Here is a 17759-nt window from a genome sequence, read left to right on the forward strand (position 1 = left end):
ACCAACACCTATTCCTCTGCTTCAAGCTGAAGGCAGATGGGGAGCCAGTGGGGGTTAAACCAGGTTCAGAGGCCAGCAGTCTGCAAGTGCTGGTGGGGAGAGGTAGCCCCTCAGAGGGGGCAGTTTTGGACTACTGTCCCCCAGCAAAGCTATACACCCAAGTGCACCCGGGTCACCACTCATGCCTTGTCACAAAGACAGAAAGGGTTTGGGGGCATCACCTTGCTCATTCCATGCCTCCACAGCCATGCCCAGGTTCCGAGCCTGAATCTCCCCTTTGTACACAGGAATGGATGGATTCTGGCCCATGAAGCAGGAAACGATGTCAGTGCCACCTGCCAGCAAGAGGAGATGGCGGATTCACAAGACCGAGACCAGCTGCTCGTGTTTTTCACTGGTGAACCCTCCAGGAGAAAAGACCCTGCAGGACAACCTCTCCGACTCTGTCTCTAGACAGCTGAGGTTCTTTTCAAGGAAAGAGCAGGGAGGTTATTCAGAAACTGGCACAAACCTCCTGGGTCTGGGTGGTTTATTTATTTATTTTTTTGACCAGGACTTCCTGCTGGAGGAGAAACCAGTGAACGACCTCCCGCGGTCACACTGAAATCTGAGACTGAGGTTCGTGGGAGACTGAAGTGTGGCCTGTTAGATCCGCCCGCAGGCACTGCCGCGGGAGGTGGGTCACGTGCAAAGGCTCTTTGCTGTGGTTCACGTTCACTTAATCACCCGAGAAGCAGAAAGCCTGTGGTCCCAGGAGGGCGAGTCTCACGTGAGAGACAATGTGCCCGATGGGAAACACTCTGATTTCAGGAAGGAGCCTGAAAGGGAGTCAGACTCCGGGTGCCATCAAGGGGAAATGGCATTAACCCCCAGACCTGGACAACCACCCCCTTGACAACTGTCCCCTAGGGCGGGCACCCAGGGAGGGCAGGGCCCTACGTGATTGCAGGGCGGGATGTCCTGAGGGCAGAGACATGCAAGGGGCCCACCCAGGTGCATGGTGGAGGCAGATGGCAGCCCAGGGAAGAAAGTGGGGAGGGTATGAGTGGGGGTCACCCAAGGAGCCCCCGACTCTGTCCCTTCCTAGACTCGACGATCCAGACACTGGCTGATGCTTCTCACAAAAACGGGGAATCGTGTTCACTGCAGTGACCAGCTAGGTTGGACCAGCCCCCGGGGTCCAAAGGAGGCACAAGGGCGTGAGCAGAAGTGTTGCTTCCTCTGCTTCAGGATGAGAGCTGGGTTCACCAGACAGGGGTGGGAGGACCGACTGAGATCCTAACAGGCGTGCTGCCCCGAGATGGGCTGGGCTGGCCTGGGAAGACGACCCTGTGCCCACACGACCACCACACCCCTGCCCACCAGGCAGGATCTGGGGAGGACCAGGGGATGGCGGGGAAACTCTGGCTCTGGGACAACAGAACCAGGTCTGAATCCCACACTGGGACTTCCCTGGTGGTTCTGTGGCTAAGATTCTGTGCTCCCAGTGCAGGGGCCCCAGGTTCGATCCTGGGCCGGGGAACTAGATCCTGCATATGCTGCAACTAACACCCAGCACAGCCAAATTAATAAATTTTTGCTTTTTTAAAAATTCTACTCTGTACCCTTGCTAGCAGGTGGTCCTGGCTCAGTCACTTAGCACGCCCGAACTTCGTTTTCTCTTTTGTAAAGAAAACAGGCTCTACCAGAATCAGTCGTTTAGGATCTAAGGTTACAACTGATGTGAGGTGCATGTGTATATTTCCCACCCTGGCAAAAGTTCAGGAACTGCTAATTCCTTGTCTGCAGCTTCTCCCTAGAATCAGCAACATGAACTGAGCACACCCTGCTGATTGTTTATACCAATAGATTCAAGCTGGTGGGCTTGCTGGGTCAGAGAGTAAGCACACTGGGCAGTCAAGCCTGGTCCCCAAGTCCTCTGATCCTTCCAGAACCCTCTCTACGGCACAGGCACACAACAGGTTCGTACCTGAGATGGAGCCCAGCAGGACGCTGCTCTTGATGCACCTGTAGACGTAGTCGTAGCTCTGGGCTTTCAGTGGGGAGCCAGTAGACAGGATCGTGTGCAGTGTCTGGAGACTGTGGGTTTCCACTAGAGCCAGAAGCACCGAGAGATTACAGCCAAATCCAACGCCCTGTGCTGGCTTGCAGGAAACGGGTAAGACAGAGGATCTGATTTCGTTTCCAGGGACGGATGCGCAGGGAGGCATGCTTACCTGGCCTCATGTCTTTCTCTTCGAGCACAGACAGCCACTTAGCACCCGTTCCAAGGATGGTGATGCTGACAGAAAGAAAACACCAGAAACCCGTCAAGGCTCTTCCATATTGCAGGTAACCAAAGTTTTCTCCTATTAGTGACCCATTTAGAACGAGGCTGCAAAATCCGAGACACATCATTTTTCTGGGCTAAACTTATACTTAATATTTAGTTGAAAGCAAGTCACAATACCTGTGTTACTCTGGGGCCAGCAGTGACACAGCACTCAGGCTCTCATTAACCTTTGGCTCTACTTAAAACAACTGTTTGTACATAAACCCACTATCTTTGGGGACACTTCCCTGGTAGTCTAGTGGTTAAGAATCTGCCTTCCAATTCAGGGGACAAGAGTTCAATCCCTGATCAGGGAACTAAGACCCCACATGCTGCAGGGCAACTAAGCCTGCACTCCACAACTAGAGAAGCCTATGTGCTGCAAGACCCTGAAAAAAAAAACCCGTATCTTCCTAACTGTAGGATGATCTCTTTCAGAGATCAAAGGAGGCCACAGAATCAAAACCCCTCAAATTCTGAGCTCACAAGATAATTTTCCAGGGAAGTGGAGAGGGCTGCATGAGCTTTTGTTAGAAGAGGTGCCATGCTTGGAATTGCTGACCCATCTTCTTCCCTTAAATCAGCTCACGTTTGTATGAAACTTACAAAACTGCCCCTCTTCTTTTTGAACGTTTCAATTCTACAGTCCTTTATCCCCGAGTCTTCGCTGAGAATGACACATTGTGTGAGTATAAATATTGTGTTTTCAAGGAGAGACTGTTATTTAATGTTCTGCTTCCTTCTAGCAAGGCAGCCCTCAACATGAAAGCTCTAGCTTCCTAGGTAAAGGATGTTTTCTCCTGGGAGCCAAAGGAGGCCATAGAATCCAGGTTCCAGGACTTCCCTGACAGTACAGGGGGCAAGGGTTTGATCTCTGGTAGGGGAACTAAGATCCTACATGCCATGTGGCATGGCCAAAAAAAAAAAAAAATCCAGGTCTCGCCTCTCCTCTCTGGGCAGTAAAACCTATCCCTTTACACCTGACTGGCGAGATTCATTCCAAGGAGACAGCCATGCTCTGTTTCATGTTCAGAGGCAGAGACACACAAAACGCTGGGTGATTCAGGGCTCACTGGGCTGGGAGGTGCAGAATCCATGGGGGCGGGAGGAGGTGAGGGGGGTCTCAAAGCTACTGTCTTTCACACCTCCTGTCCCTTATTCTCTTCACTTTTCAGGGACACCCTGCCGCCACTAAAACCTCAGATGCCTCCTGGGTCACTGCGCCCTGCTGCTGCTGCTGCTAAGTCACTTCAGTCGTGTCCGACTCTGTGTGACTCCATAGATGGAAGCCCACCAGGCTCCCCTGTCCCTGGGATTCTCCAGGCAAGAACACTGGAGTGGGTTGCCATTTCCTTCTCCAATGTGTGAAAGTGAAGTTGCTCAGTCGTGTCCGACCCTTAGCGACCCCACGGACTGCAGCCTACCAGGCTCTTCCATCCATGAGATTTTCCAGGCAGGAGTACTGGAGTGGCTTGCCATTGCCTTCTCCGCACTGCGCCCTAATGATGGCTAATTTGGAAGCTGAGAGGTTGCAGGGAGCAGGAAACATACTCAAGCCCCTCCCCAGTCCCCCACCCCAGCTAATTTCATAAACTCAGATAGTGTGACTAATTCCAGATCACTCTGAGCATTAAGGTCTCAGCCCCTTCAGGAATATCTGTATTTTAACAGAAGACCAGGGACCACCTCCAGCTACACGTACAGAGATCTCCAACCACCAACCACACATAGATTTCAGCTCATCTGCCATCTGCTCCCTGCCCAAAAACCGAGGGTTGTCTGTGGTCCTGAAGGGTGTTTAATTCACAGGTGTCCCTGCAAACCGTGACCCTGGTTATGTGTAGAGACTTAAGACAGCGTCCCCGGGGCCAGCCCATAGGCCTGCTTGTCTGAAGAAGCGGCGAGGCCTCCCCATCTGTCTCCAGGGCTTGCATAAGATGGCTTAAAAAACAGAGTTCACAAAGCACAGGTGCCCTTATGTGGGTGCTCAACACTTTATTCTTAGCTAGCGGAGCTGGGAATCACCCCACAAGAAATGAAGCAGCTCCCAGCTCGCTGGGTCAGGATCCAAGCCCCAGAGCTCTGCAAGGAGCCACGCGCAGACGAGGAGCTGCCAGCCTGAGCCCATCTCCTCTCACGTGCCCTCAACGCCATAGTTTTCGGGGATCACGTAGTTCCCTCAAGGGCCCCAGTGGTGTCCCATTTCACTCAGGAGAAACCCACCCTGCAGGTACAGCCCGGAAAGCCCGGGGGGCTCAGGATCCCGCCCGCACCTCTCATCAGCCCTCATCACGGTGGATCACCTCCCGCCCCACCTCCCATATCCGGACCACAAGGGCCTCCTTCCAGCCTCCCCAACACCCCCATCTTGGTCCTTTCTTTCTGCCCTCAGGGTCTTGGCACCTGCTGTTCCCTTGGCCTGGAACATGAGTCTCCCAGTCCTAAACATGAACTGCCAGCTCAGTTAAAAACCTGGACAAAGACTTCAGAATTCTACCTTAACCCCAATCAGAATGTTCCCTGGGCTAGATTCAGGGAGCCTAGAAACACCCCAAAGAAGACAATCTGTCCTTTAAAAGAGTCTTGTTCACACCTACAACATGATCGCTCAGTTATGAAATGTGTTAGTAAGCCTGTGAGCTGCCACGATGATAGTCAACAAAGATTGTGTCTCTAAATGTATGGACATTATTTCCTCCCCTCTCACCCATGGAGGCGGCCGGAGCACTGGGGTGTCCTTCACTCACCCCTCACAGGTTGCCGGATGGCCCCTGCCTCACTGAACCCAGCAAGTCAGCCCTCGCAGCCAGGAGAAAGGCCAGGTCAGAGGGGCCCGGAGGACAGTGTCCAGGGCACAGATCAAACCAGGATGGAAGGCAGAGGCCTGGCACATGCTTACGAACAGTCTACTGGGCTGCGAACATATGTACACTCCCATGTGCATACCTGCACACGCACACAATCACAGGCCAGCACATACACACTTGCTTACAGACGCGTGTGCTCCCCCGCTCCCACTTACCTAGGCACGTGAGCACACATACATGCATATACACAGGCACGCACATGCACACCTGCACACAATCAGATGCACACATACACTCATTCATGGACATGCATGCTCACACACTGTCACACTCAAGTGCAGATATGCTCATACTCACACTGCCACACTCAAGAGCATATATGCTCACGCACTGCCACACTCAAGTGCAGATATGCTCACACTCACACCGTCACACTCAAGTGCAGATATGCTCACACACTGTCACACTCAAGTGCAGATATGCTCACACTCACACCGTCACACTCAAGAGCATATATGCTCACACTCACACCGTCACATTCAAGTGCAGATATGCTCACACACTGTCACACTCAAGAGCATATATGCTCACACTCACACTGTCACACTCAAGAGCATATATGCTCACACACTGTCACACTCAAGAGCATATATGCTCACACACTGCCACACTCAAGAGCATATATGCTCACACTCACACCGTCACATTCAAGTGCAGATATGCTCACACTCACACTGTCACACTCAAGTGCAGATATGCTCACACTCACACCGTCACACTCAAGTGCAGATATGCTCACACACTGTCACACTCAAGAGCATATATGCTCACACACTGCCACACTCAAGAGCATATATGCTCACACTCACACCATCACACTCAAGTGCAGATATGCTCACACTCACACCGTCACATTCAAGTGCAGATATGCTCACACTCACACTGTCACACTCAAGTGCAGATATGCTCACACTCACACCGTCACACTCAAGTGCAGATATGCTCACACACTGTCACACTCAAGAGCATATATGCTCACACACTGTCACACTCAAGAGCATATATGCTCACACACTGTCACACTCAAGAGCATATATGCTCACACACTGTCACATTCAAGTGCATATATGCTCATACACTGTCACACTCAAGTGCATATATGTTCACACTTCTGCACATATATACACATTCACACTCAAGTGCATACAGGCGCACACTTGTGCACATATACACACTTTCACACTCAAGCACATGAGACTCACACTTGTGCATATATACATACTTTTACACTCAAGTGCACATATGCTCACACTTGTACAGATACACACTTGCATACACTTAAACACATATATGCTCACACTTCTGCACATATACACATTCCCTCATCCACATGTGCACACAAACATACACTTACTCACACTCAAAGCTGGGTCTCCCTGGGTCCTTCAGCCTTCAACTTCATCAGCTCTAAGCCCTGGGGAGGTACATTTGTCTCTCCAATCTCTTCCGTAACCCACACACACACGTCAGAAATGCCTCCACCTGCACCCAGCTTACAGGTCTTAAGGGCAAAGATCTTTAAGTTGCCTAAGTTCCCAGGAATTTGATTAACCTTTTGCTGGAAACAATCTCATTAGGAAATAACCTTCCTGGCTCAGCTCGTGAGCCAAATGTCAGAATTTAAATATTACCCAGGCCAGAGTTAGATTTAAAATATTAGTGGCCAAGGATTTAAGAACATTTGTGGCTCATTCTGTTTTCCCAGTGCGAGCAGACTCAAACGGAAAGTAATTAGACCATTTCAGAGTGTGGCTGACTTCCGGGCCCCAGGAGCTCTGCCAGCTGCCGTGTTCTTATTCCTGGAAACACGACCATTAGGCCAACAGTGACCAGCAACCACAGCAGCGAGAATGCATCAGCCGGTGATGATTAATTCATCAGCCAACAGAGTGCTAATGAGACAGGGTCTTCTGACGGTTTCCAGCAATGACGAGGGGGACGGGACTGGGGGATAAATGGGGCCACTTTGCCCTTCCCCTGATGTTCCACTTCAGCTGACTCTGCCCCTGTCGTCAGGATGCCCGCCTGTCACCCTGTTAACGGGACTGCGGGGAGGCAGAGATGCCCGCCTGCAGCACTGGCAGCAGGGCGTCTGGGCACACTGCTGAGTCCAGGAGACCCTCGAGGCACTGGTCAGCCCTGAGGGCTTGCAGCAAGGCGGCTGCGAAGGCCGAACACTGGGAACTCTCCAGGGACGGACCCACCCTGCCCTGGATGAGAGGATCCACAGCATCCCCTGGCCAGGTTAGCACGTTCAGCCTGGATCACCCTCTATCTCACTCCGTGTAAAACACGGCTCTAATAAGCCCTTCTTCTGCCTCTCTGCTGAGCTGTTCTGCAAGCTTTTAGAATCCAGAGTTCCAGAAATAAGACCATGCTCCCTTTCTTGGCGTCCGAGGTTTCAGAGCTCACCCCTGGGCCAGGGGTGGGAGGGGGCAGCCCCCTCCTCACCACACAGATGTGACTGGTCGGTCCCTGTTGGGGTGCCCACCCCTTCCCACCTCCTTGACAACGTTACCTGCCCTCAGCACCTACACATCCTCACACAGCCCCCCACCAAGAGAAGAACGTGGACAGACAGGGGTGGGGTACAGGGAGGGGGGTTGTGAAGCATTCCAGACGACAGAAGACCCTCACAGCGGCCACCCTGCATCTGAGCATCCTGGGCACTTACCCGATCCTGTCAACCAGATCCCAGAGCACATTGGGTGTTGGAACCAGGGGGGAGCCATCGTACAGGACCACAGCGGCCCCCGTGGCGAGAGCAGACACCACCCAGTTCCACATCATCCAGCCAACCTGGGGTGGACAGAAAGGAACACGTGTCAACCGAGTGCTGGGCGGGCTGCTCTCGGCCCTGTCACTCAGCCTCTCACATCCCTAGAAACCATCCAATGCTGAGCCAAAGTTGCCAAGAACTGCCTGTCCAAACATGAGATGCCCTGAACTGGCAACTGCCCATCAAGAGTTGACGGCGTGGATCAACATACACGTATACACGAAGACATGTCGGAGAACATCTCCTGCAGCCTCGCTGGTGACAAGAGGGACTGAGGGTCACAGAGATGAGAGTGGTCATGTGGTGCACACAAACCAAGAACTGGGTGCTGAAGTGGCCCATCCACATCGGACACGGGGAATAGTGCTGGCACCTGCAGCACCCTACAACTTCCAACAAATTCCTTTTCAGTTTGAATGGGTCAGAGTCCCTTTACTGTTCCACAGGAGTAAGGAATGACCAGCCTCATGGCATCTCTGGAAAGTTCCTGCCCCCGCCCCTGGTGAGCCACAGATTTCAGTCACGTGACTCGCCTCCCCACCTCTACAGGCTCAAGAAATTGAACTGTCAGTCAGTCTCCTTTGTTTCTCTGGAATTCCCCAGGGCACCAGGTCTCCCAGTGGCAACCAAGGTCAACACAGGAGGACAGGCCAAGGTAAGGAGGGACCTTGGTGCCAATTTAAGGAGGCAGCCACCTGGGGGGAGAAGGCAGTGGCAGAGGGAGAGACTGAGATCGACAGGGAAGGATCCCACAGCAAAGGCCATGTGCACGCAGCCTGGGGTCTTATGCACACAGCCTGGGGTCTTATGCACACAGCCTGGGGTCTCGTGCACACAGTCTGTGGTCAGATGCACGCAGCCTGGGGTCCATGCACACAGTCACGAGTCAGCTGCACACGGCTTGGGGTCTCATGCATGCAGTCTGGGGTCTGGGGCACGCAGCCTGCAGCTTGAGCTGTACTTCTGACTATTGACACATGTGATGGGGGAGAAGTGAAAAGGAGAGTAAGGATAAACGCCCCCCTACCTGAGCAAACCAGAGCCCGCCCTGGAGGGCACTCACCGTGGTGTAATACAAGATGATGTCACTGCTGGTCATGTTGCCGTGAAGAATGTGTTCCTTCAGGTGCTGGATGAGCGTCCCCTGGGGAGAAGTGAATGAGCCAAGCAGCTTCCTCCGGGGCACAAAGGCATGTACAGAACAGACACTTGGCCCCGGAGCAGGAGAGGTCAAGGAAGAGGCAGAGTTCTGACAGCCTTGCTGTGACGAGCAATCTCCCATCCCTCTGTCACCTGACCCCTGAGACTCCCAAAGGACACAAGAGGAAACCCTGACCCTCTCCTGCCGACCTGCAGGCTCTGAGCGCCACGTGACCAGGCACCCAGGGGATCTCGCACAAGATCTGAAAGCTAGACCAGGGACGCAGCCCCTCCAAAACCCCTGAAAAGGCTGGACCACTGCACTCAGTCTGACCACAGACAGCATCCGCTGGCCGACAACAATGATAGTCCTGGATGTTTATGAACCTTTGGGACTCACATATTAAAATGAGCCTTGCAACCCTCATTGGACCCAAGAGAAATAAAAAAACAAGCCATTAGGAGATGACCCCTTTGAAGGCACAACAGAAACAATCCTACCCACCAGGGACTTCCCTCGTGGCCCAGTGGTAAAGCATCTGCCATGCAATGCAGGGGACGTGGGTTCAATTCCTGGTCAGGGATCTAAGATCACACATGCCTTGGAGCAACTAGCCCATGTGCCGCAACTCCTGAGCCTGTGTGCCACAACTAGAGTCCATGCACCGCAACGAAAAGATCCACACGAAGCACGAAGATCCTGCAGGTGACAACTAAGCCCTGACACAGACAAATTAATTAACTTAAAAAAAAAAGAAACAATCTTGCCCAGCAAATTCTCTAACTCAAGGCCAGAGCCCCTATTCCAGAGTCTGTCCTGGACAGCACCCTGTCACCAGGCCCGCAGTGGGGGCAACCTGCCGAGGGATGGGCCACACGGGGTTGGGTAGATGGTGGTAGAAAGGTTGCTGGGAGGGTTCTCCAAGGCCACCCTCGGTCTGCAAGAGCTGAGATCCCTCAGCTTTACCGCACATGCACTGTGGGCTCAGGGGCCAGAACCCAGGACAGTCACAGGCTTCTTTGGAAAATCCCACAATACACATCGTTTTCACTCAGAGTGGTGAGTGATCGTGTGGGGACAACACACATTTTGGGAAATCTTCTGATGAATGCCAACCTTTCACACAGCAAATTCTCGGAAAGGACTCGGAGCTCCCAGATCAGACAAACCTGAGGCAAATCCCCTTCCCATTTCCCTTAAATCAGCATCTAAGCTTTATCTCTGCCTGGATGGTCTGCCTTTATAAGCCCAGCCTATTCATAACCCATCACATGTTGTTCATTTGCCTAGTACCCCCATTTTTTGTTTGTTTGTTTTTGACCGTGCCACACAGCTTATAGTATCTTAGCTTCCTGACCAGGAACTGAACCTGTGCCCCTTTCAATGGAAGTTCGGAGTCTTAACCACTGGCTCTCCAGGGAAGTCCCATACCCTCACTGCGTTGACAGCACAAAACTGTCCTTAGCTTATGAACCTTTTGTTGTTGTTGTTGCTGTTCAGTCACTAAGGCGTGTCTGACTCTTTGCAACCCCATGGAATGCAGCACGCCAGTTTTCTTGTCCTCCACTATCTCCCAGAGTTTGCTCAAACTCATGTCCACTGAGTCACTGATGCCATCCAACCATCTCATCCCCTTCTCCTGCCTTCAATCTTTCCCAGCATCAGGGTGTTTTCCAGTGAGTCAGCTCCTTGCCTTAGGTGACCAAAGTATGAATCTTAATGAGTCAAATTAATAGTTCTTCTCTTAATTTTTAAATATTTATGGCAAGTCTGAACACTTTCCCTGAGGGTCAGGAAATACAATCAACACGGTTTCCTGGAAGTCAGGCAAGAAGACTCATTTTAAAAAGGGAAGAGAAGGAAGCTATTTTCTGGCTCTTTCATGGGCTCAGAAAACACAAACCAGCAAACCAGGCCCACACCCCCTAACAGCCCTAGGGGCACAGTCAGTGCTGGCAGTCCCAGCTTGCTGTTTTCAAGTTTCCTCTCCAGATCACTCTTGAAAACAGGAAAGATGCTTAGTCACTTCTCTGGAAGTGCAAGAGCCCAGCGAAGCCAGAATTAAGTAACTTTCCCTGACTTTTCCACACCCTAAATATACCAGGCACAATGATTTTATGAGCCAACTACATTAGATCTAATATATTTTTATGTTCCACTCCTAAAAAAGTGACGTTCACTAGGCAAGTAGCACTAAAAATAAAAGTACAGTTGGACATTTCAGCTTTTCCTAAAATGTGCTGTTTGTCACATACACCCCACCCTCGCCTGCAAGGTTTCTAAAAAGCCTCATCTCTTTGGTTAGGTATTAGGCTTCTGACCAGGTGGACTGGGGCGCCCCCTCCAGGGGAAGCACGATGCCAGCAGCCACACCTTAGAGTGGGCACTCCAGACTCAGTGTGATGAAACAGGATGGTTTGAGCAACAGCAAGAACTCGCTCCTATGGGAGGGGGGTTCAGGAAGGGGAACTCATGTGCACCCAGGGCGGATTCATGTCAATGTATGGCAAAACCAACCAATATAATATTGTAAAATAATTAGCCTCCAATTAAAAAAGAGAGAGAGAAAAAAAAATTTTTTAAACTAAAAAAAAAGAAGAACTCGCTCCTAAAGGCCACTTGGCTTGGCCAGTGTTGCTTCCAGAAAACAAGGCTTTGGCCCTTGATATCCCCTCCCTCCCGCCCCAGGGCTTCTGGGAAGTTGCCCACTGTATATGAACAAGCTGTGTGCATCTGGTGGTTATAATTCATAACCTGCCATCAGACTGTCCGTGGACCCAAATCCAGGTAATAACAAAGCTGTGTAATGTGTTAACTCTTTTCCAAGTTCTAATGAAAACACTGTGTAAAGAGCTGTATAAGGTGTTAATGTGATTCCAGTGTAAATGTTTCCTTCCTAAGGCAGGGATTCAAACAGTTTCTAGGTGCAGAGAACATCTATAAAAGCTAAATGAGCTAGGATAAGAGAAATTTTATATTTCATCTTCAAATACCACCATCTGACCAAGCAAAACTAGAAAGCTGTTTGAGAACGTGAGGTCTCTCCATTCAGATAACCCTTGGGCCTCCAGGAGGGGGGGAAGTGAGACCATTAGTGTGGGCTATCATCCACTGTGACTGATGTTCTTACAGAAAGAGGAAATTCAGACACCCAAGAGACACTGGGAATGGCAGGAAGAACAACTTCCCCCATGATCCAGTTGCTATGATGCTGTGCCCCCAATGCAGGGGACCCAGGTTCAATCCCACATGCCACAACTAAGGCTTGTTGCAGCCATGTAAATAAACAGTAAATATTTTTTAAAGAGCTCCATCAGGGATGTATATGCACAGAGGAAAGACACTGTGAGGACACAAAGAGAAGGCAGCCACCTCTGAGCCAAGGAGAGAGGCTCAGAGGGAAGCCACCCTGCCCACACCCTGATCTTGGACATTCCAGCCTCGAGAACACAGAGGAAGTAAATCTTTGTCATTTAAGCCCCTCTGCTGCTGCTACTGCTAAGTTGCTTCAGTCGTGTCCGACTCTGTGCAACCCCATAGATGGAAGCCCACCAGGCTCCCCGACCCCTGGGATTCTCCAGACAAGAACACTGGAGTGGGTTGCGATTGCCTTCTCCAATGCAGGAAAGTGAAAAGTGAAAGTGAAGTCGCTCAGTCGTGTCCAACTCTTAGCGACCCCATGGACTGCAGCCTACCAGGCTCCTCCACCCATGGGATTTTCCAGGCAAGAGTACTGGAGTGGGGTGCCATTTCCTTCTCCGTTAAGCCCCTCAGGTCCATGCTATTTTGCGAGCACAGACTTTTGACTAACGCAGCTTGGGAAATCATTCAATTAGTTGTACTTTGTAATGTAACCTGTTAACAGGGAAGAACAAAATCCGACTCCATGATGGATCTGTTTCTCTTACTTTAAAGTTTGCTCTCGATTGCTTCTGTTACTATAATCACTAAAAAGATGCTGGCTATAACTGTGAGCATACATAATAGCCTGCCTTGGGGAACCTGCCCCCTCTGCCTGAAAGTTAAACTAAAGAGCCTTTGTTCAGTTCACAGGATTACATTCTGACTCAGTCCACCTGGGAATGGCTGCAGGAAAGAAGAAATTAACACATCCCTTCCCCGAGGCTGGCTAAGCCAGGAGATATTGTGCAAGATTTTCAGCCTAATTTTTCCTCATCTCCTCCCGCTTCTATTCTATAAAATAAACTGGGATCCAGACCCTGATAACATGGTGCTCTAGGGCCCTAGCCCGCTCGGACGCCTGGCTCTCTGAATGAAGTTGCTATTCCTTGCGTCACCGTCTCGTCTCCCAATTACTGGACTGTTAGGCAGTGAGCAGATCAAGTTTGGATTCAATAACAACCCCGTGTCTTTCAAACTTTTTGACCCCAACCCACTGTCAGACAGAAGTTTTATGATGCTGCCCTGCACCTGCCCATCCATACCTGCACTTAGATGACAGTTTGGAGAAACCACACCAACTCCTCCTAAGACCTGTGATGTGCTGATATTTCCTGTTCTCATCTATCCTGTTTCCTTCTGTCTAAAATGTGGCAAGACCCATCCCTTGGGCTCACAATCCCCTCAGGGATCACCGTGTGCAGAGGGACCAGGGCAGCGCTGCAGAACCCCTGACCTCGTGGTGATGGGGTCACAGCAGCAAGGCCAGCATGCCTCCCTTGTCTCGCTTGAGGATGGATCTCCATGTGGCACCCTACCAGGAAAGTGGGGATGGGGTGCCACCTTCACCAACAGGGAGTCCCCGAGCAGACCTACCCCGGCCGAGTGCACCATGCACTTGGGAGCTCCTGTCGTGCCCGACGAAAACATGATGAAGAGTGGGTGGCCGAAGGGCAGTTGCTCGAACTCCAGCTGGGGGGCTTGGTCGCCTTGCCCGGTGGCCAGGAAATCCTCCAGGAACACGCTGTGGGCATAAAGGCACAGGAGAACAACAGTGAAGGTTCTAGAACGTTGGGGGATGGGGGGCAATCTGCCGAGTCCTCCCATTCATTCCCCTCCATGTCTACCTGGATGACAGCCTGGACTCCAGGACCCACCTTATCTGAAAACTTTTGTGAGAGAAGGGAGAGTCAGGGCTCATGGACTACGCTAACTGAAGGAAAACTGAGTGAAATTTTTGCTTTATTAATGCCACTGACAGGGACTAAGGGCTTTTCTCCTGAGAGTCTAAGTGCTTTAATACTAAACACAGCGGAGGGGGACCGCTTGCAATTAACACGTTCTGCAGAGGAGGGGTTCTGAACTGATGCTGGAGTCCTCAGAACCCAGGAGCCTCCCATTTGCTACTCAGCATCTGATTAGCAAATGCCTTGTTCCCCAGGGCCCCCAAGGGAAAATGAGAGCCAAGTGGGCCTGAATCCTTCCGTCCCCCCACCCCCATCTCCCCAGCCCCCAGGAGAAGGGAGGGGAGGAGGCGACAGGTTTAGAGATCTCTTCTGACACGTGAAGGTCACAGCAGGAAGGTGGGATCAAGGTCCCACAAGAGAGTTTCTATGATAGAAATCCTGCCAGACAATGATCCTATTCTCACTGACTCCCTATATCCTGAGGTTTACAATGGCCAGATACAAATATCTGTCCAGGAACAAGTATGATTCAGCCCAGTTGTCGGCTCTGGCCTAAACAGCCTGCCCTCAACTGTGCCCCCAAAGCTGACTCAAAGCCTCACTGTGCGTGATCAAGGGCCACCAAAGGGGCTGTCTTCTGAGCAGAAACAGGACAGCGGAAGCCACAAAGCCACGTTGGGAGACAGGTGATTTCTCTCTTTTGAGATGAGTAGGAAAAAATCAATCCCTGAACCCCAGCCCTGTTGCTCCACTGGTTTAGAAGGGAGAGGGGGGAGAGAGAAGAAAACAAAACTACTGTTTTGACAAATGGAACTTGCTTTCAAGGAAAAGGGAGAACTCAGTTCAACTTGGCTGGCAACAAACTGCCAACGAGGATTACTCTGAACTATTTACAAACGCAGGCACACGCGAGTGAAGACGCACAGGGGAGGCATCCTTAAAGATGAGCCTGTCTCCCGGGGGCAGCGCGGCCATTTGAAAGGGGCACCCCAAATAATTCAGTTCTGAGCAGTAAATAAGCAGAGTCCTCCTCTCCAGAGTGTCAGGAAAATTATTCACTGTGGAACCCTCCAGCCAATGGAAGCCCCCACCTCCCATCCGAACCCCATTTATATAAAGAGCCCAATCTATCAGATGCTTCACACAGAGAAAAACCTCTTCTTTCCACTAGTCTATAAATCACAGTAAATAGTGATGACTTTTGCTGTTTCTTCTAAAAATGAAAAGCCAAAAGGGTGGTCCTGTTACAGGTGTCTGCACACAGGCGCAGACATGCTTTCAGTTTATTTATGGCACCCAGCAATTGAAAGCTGGACAGCAACAGGGCCTGATTCCCAGGGTGGCCCAGAGGGGAGGGGGACTCTCCACATTGTCTGCAGCTAAATGAAGTGGTGGATGTTAATTCTCCTAGATGCTCTCATTTTACATCAATCACCAATAAACACATACAGAAAAATAAAAGCCGGGTCATTGTGGGGCCAGCAGACCATCCTGTGTTCCTCCTGGCATCTGTGCATTATGACCCCATCGATAAAACCAAGGAGGGGAGGGAGGCAGGAGGGAGGTTCAAGAGGGAGGGGACATATCTATGGTTGATTCGTGTTGATGTATAACAAAAACCAACATAATATCGTAAAGCAATTATCCTTCAGTTAAAAATATATAAATTTTTTAAAAAGGGAGCTAAGGCTGGGTGTAATTTATCAAGGTCGGCAGGGTTCCCACAGTCTCGGAGACAAGCCCATGCCGTAAGGCTGGCCTGTTAAGGACCTATATGTCCTGACCCGGGTGCTCCAGAGGACACAGCTTACTCCTGACTGGGCTGTCACCTGCTCATAATGACAGACAATGTTACTGACAGCTAACTTTGTGCACACTGTTAAGCCTGAGAGGCAAGTACTATTATCCCCATTTTACAGATGGGGAAACCCAGGCATAGCAAGGTTGATCGCTGGCCCAGTGCCACACAGCTGACATATGACCCAGAGCAATCTGGCTGGAGGCCACAGCCTTCAGGGGATAGTCACTTTGCTGCAGCTCCTTTCAGCCTCTAGAATCCTGGTACCTGCAGCTATCCCCCGATCTGGGCCACCTCTCAAGGTCACTTCAGGTGTCGCCTCCCCCTCCCACAAAGAAGCAACTGTGCTCATATCTCACTTGCTGGGCACTGCCTGTGTCCTGACTGAGCGAGCACAGCTGTGTCTACTGGGATCAGTGGTCACAGCTCACCATTCCTGCAGGTGTGCCTTTCCCCTGAGCTTGACTGTAAACTTGGGGACAGCAGTGAGCTTTATTCTGCTCAGTGCCTCAGGAGGTGCCCGGATAGAACTGCTCAGCCATGTCCACCCAAGAGCAAGGCCTCCACACCCCTCGATCCCTGCACATAGCACACACAGGAACCCCACCTGTGGCTCTGAGGCTGCTCAAAGACTCTTGCCCACAGCCCAGACACAAGGCTAAATGGATAGGTTTACCTGTGCAGGTAAACACCTCTGATCTCAGAAGTCTCTCCTTGGGACTTTCCTGGCAGCCCAAAGGTTAGGACTCTGCACCTCTACTTCAGGGGGGAAGTGTTAGACCCCTGACCTGGCACTAAGATCCCACAAGCCAAGAAGCATGTCCCAAAAAACCTACCTCTCTTCAGTGATCTCTTTAAGAGAGATAAGGTGGACAGTAAGACCTTCAGGAAGAACCTCTACTTGGAGCAAATCATAATCCATTTTATTGATGCCTATTCAGAATTAAGGTGCTCACCATTTTATTCAGTGCTCAAGGCCTGAAGTCTATTAGTTTATGAATGTCAGAAGAGGAAAGGAAGATGCCATTAACAAGGGGGACAAAAAACAGGTTCTAAAATGGAAAAAAATGTATTAAGCATGCGAATGGCAGCCCACTCCAGTATTCTTGCCTGAGAATCCCATGCACAGAGGAGCCTGGAGGGGTCCACGGGGCCCCAAAGAATCAGACACGACTGACTAACACCACCACCACCATTCCTTTGTACACACGCATATGCATATAAATACACGTGCACACACACACAGACACCACATCCACACACACGGAAGCGCACACATCTGTGTAAACACATCCACACACGTATGCACATGTGGACACACTTTAGACACTATTCAGAACCGCTCTGGCCAAATGGCCTGGCCCATCCAAGCCCACCACCACTTCCGAGAGACAAGAGACAGGAAGAGTGAGGATGCCTGGGACAGACTCGGTTCTGCCGCTAAGTCACCATGTGGCCCCAAGGGACTCCCTCTGGGCCCTCCAGTGCCCATCTACAGAATGATGATTTTTTTTTGGCTGCATCAGGTCTCAGTTGCAGCACTCGGGATCTTTCCTTGTGGTGCACAGACTCCCTAGTTTCGGCTTGCAGGGTTAGTTGCTTTGCAGCATATGGGATCTTAGTTCCCAGATCAGGGATTGAACCCAAGTCCCCAGCACTGCGGGGTGGATTCTTAACCCCTGGACCACCAGAGAAGTCCCCATGGGATGATAATTTTTAACAAAGATACCCTGTACCTCCAAGATGCTCCCACTCCAACTGGAAAGAGTCACAGAA

At 51.0% G+C, this 17759-nt stretch overlaps 1 protein-coding gene across 2 annotated transcripts in view; it reads right to left on the bottom strand.

Annotated features, from left to right (window-relative positions):
- Positions 1-17759, bottom strand: part of AACS (acetoacetyl-CoA synthetase) — a 53228-nt gene that overhangs the window by 10428 nt on the left and 25041 nt on the right. For both annotated transcript variants that reach the window (XM_055405131.2, XM_055405132.2), the window contains exons 8-13: positions 13875-14022; positions 9021-9101; positions 7853-7977; positions 2217-2281; positions 1970-2092; positions 222-335 (exon numbers count right to left, since the gene is read on the bottom strand). In XM_055405131.2, coding sequence (XP_055261106.1) covers positions 222-335; positions 1970-2092; positions 2217-2281; positions 7853-7977; positions 9021-9101; positions 13875-14022 — 656 coding nt within the window. The remainder of the gene's footprint in view (positions 1-221; positions 336-1969; positions 2093-2216; positions 2282-7852; positions 7978-9020; positions 9102-13874; positions 14023-17759) is intronic.

This window comes from Moschus berezovskii, chromosome 19, assembly GCF_049115385.1.
Source record: "Moschus berezovskii isolate FMDL1 chromosome 19, NW_MosBer_1.0, whole genome shotgun sequence".
Taxonomy (NCBI): domain Eukaryota; kingdom Metazoa; phylum Chordata; class Mammalia; order Artiodactyla; family Moschidae; genus Moschus; species Moschus berezovskii.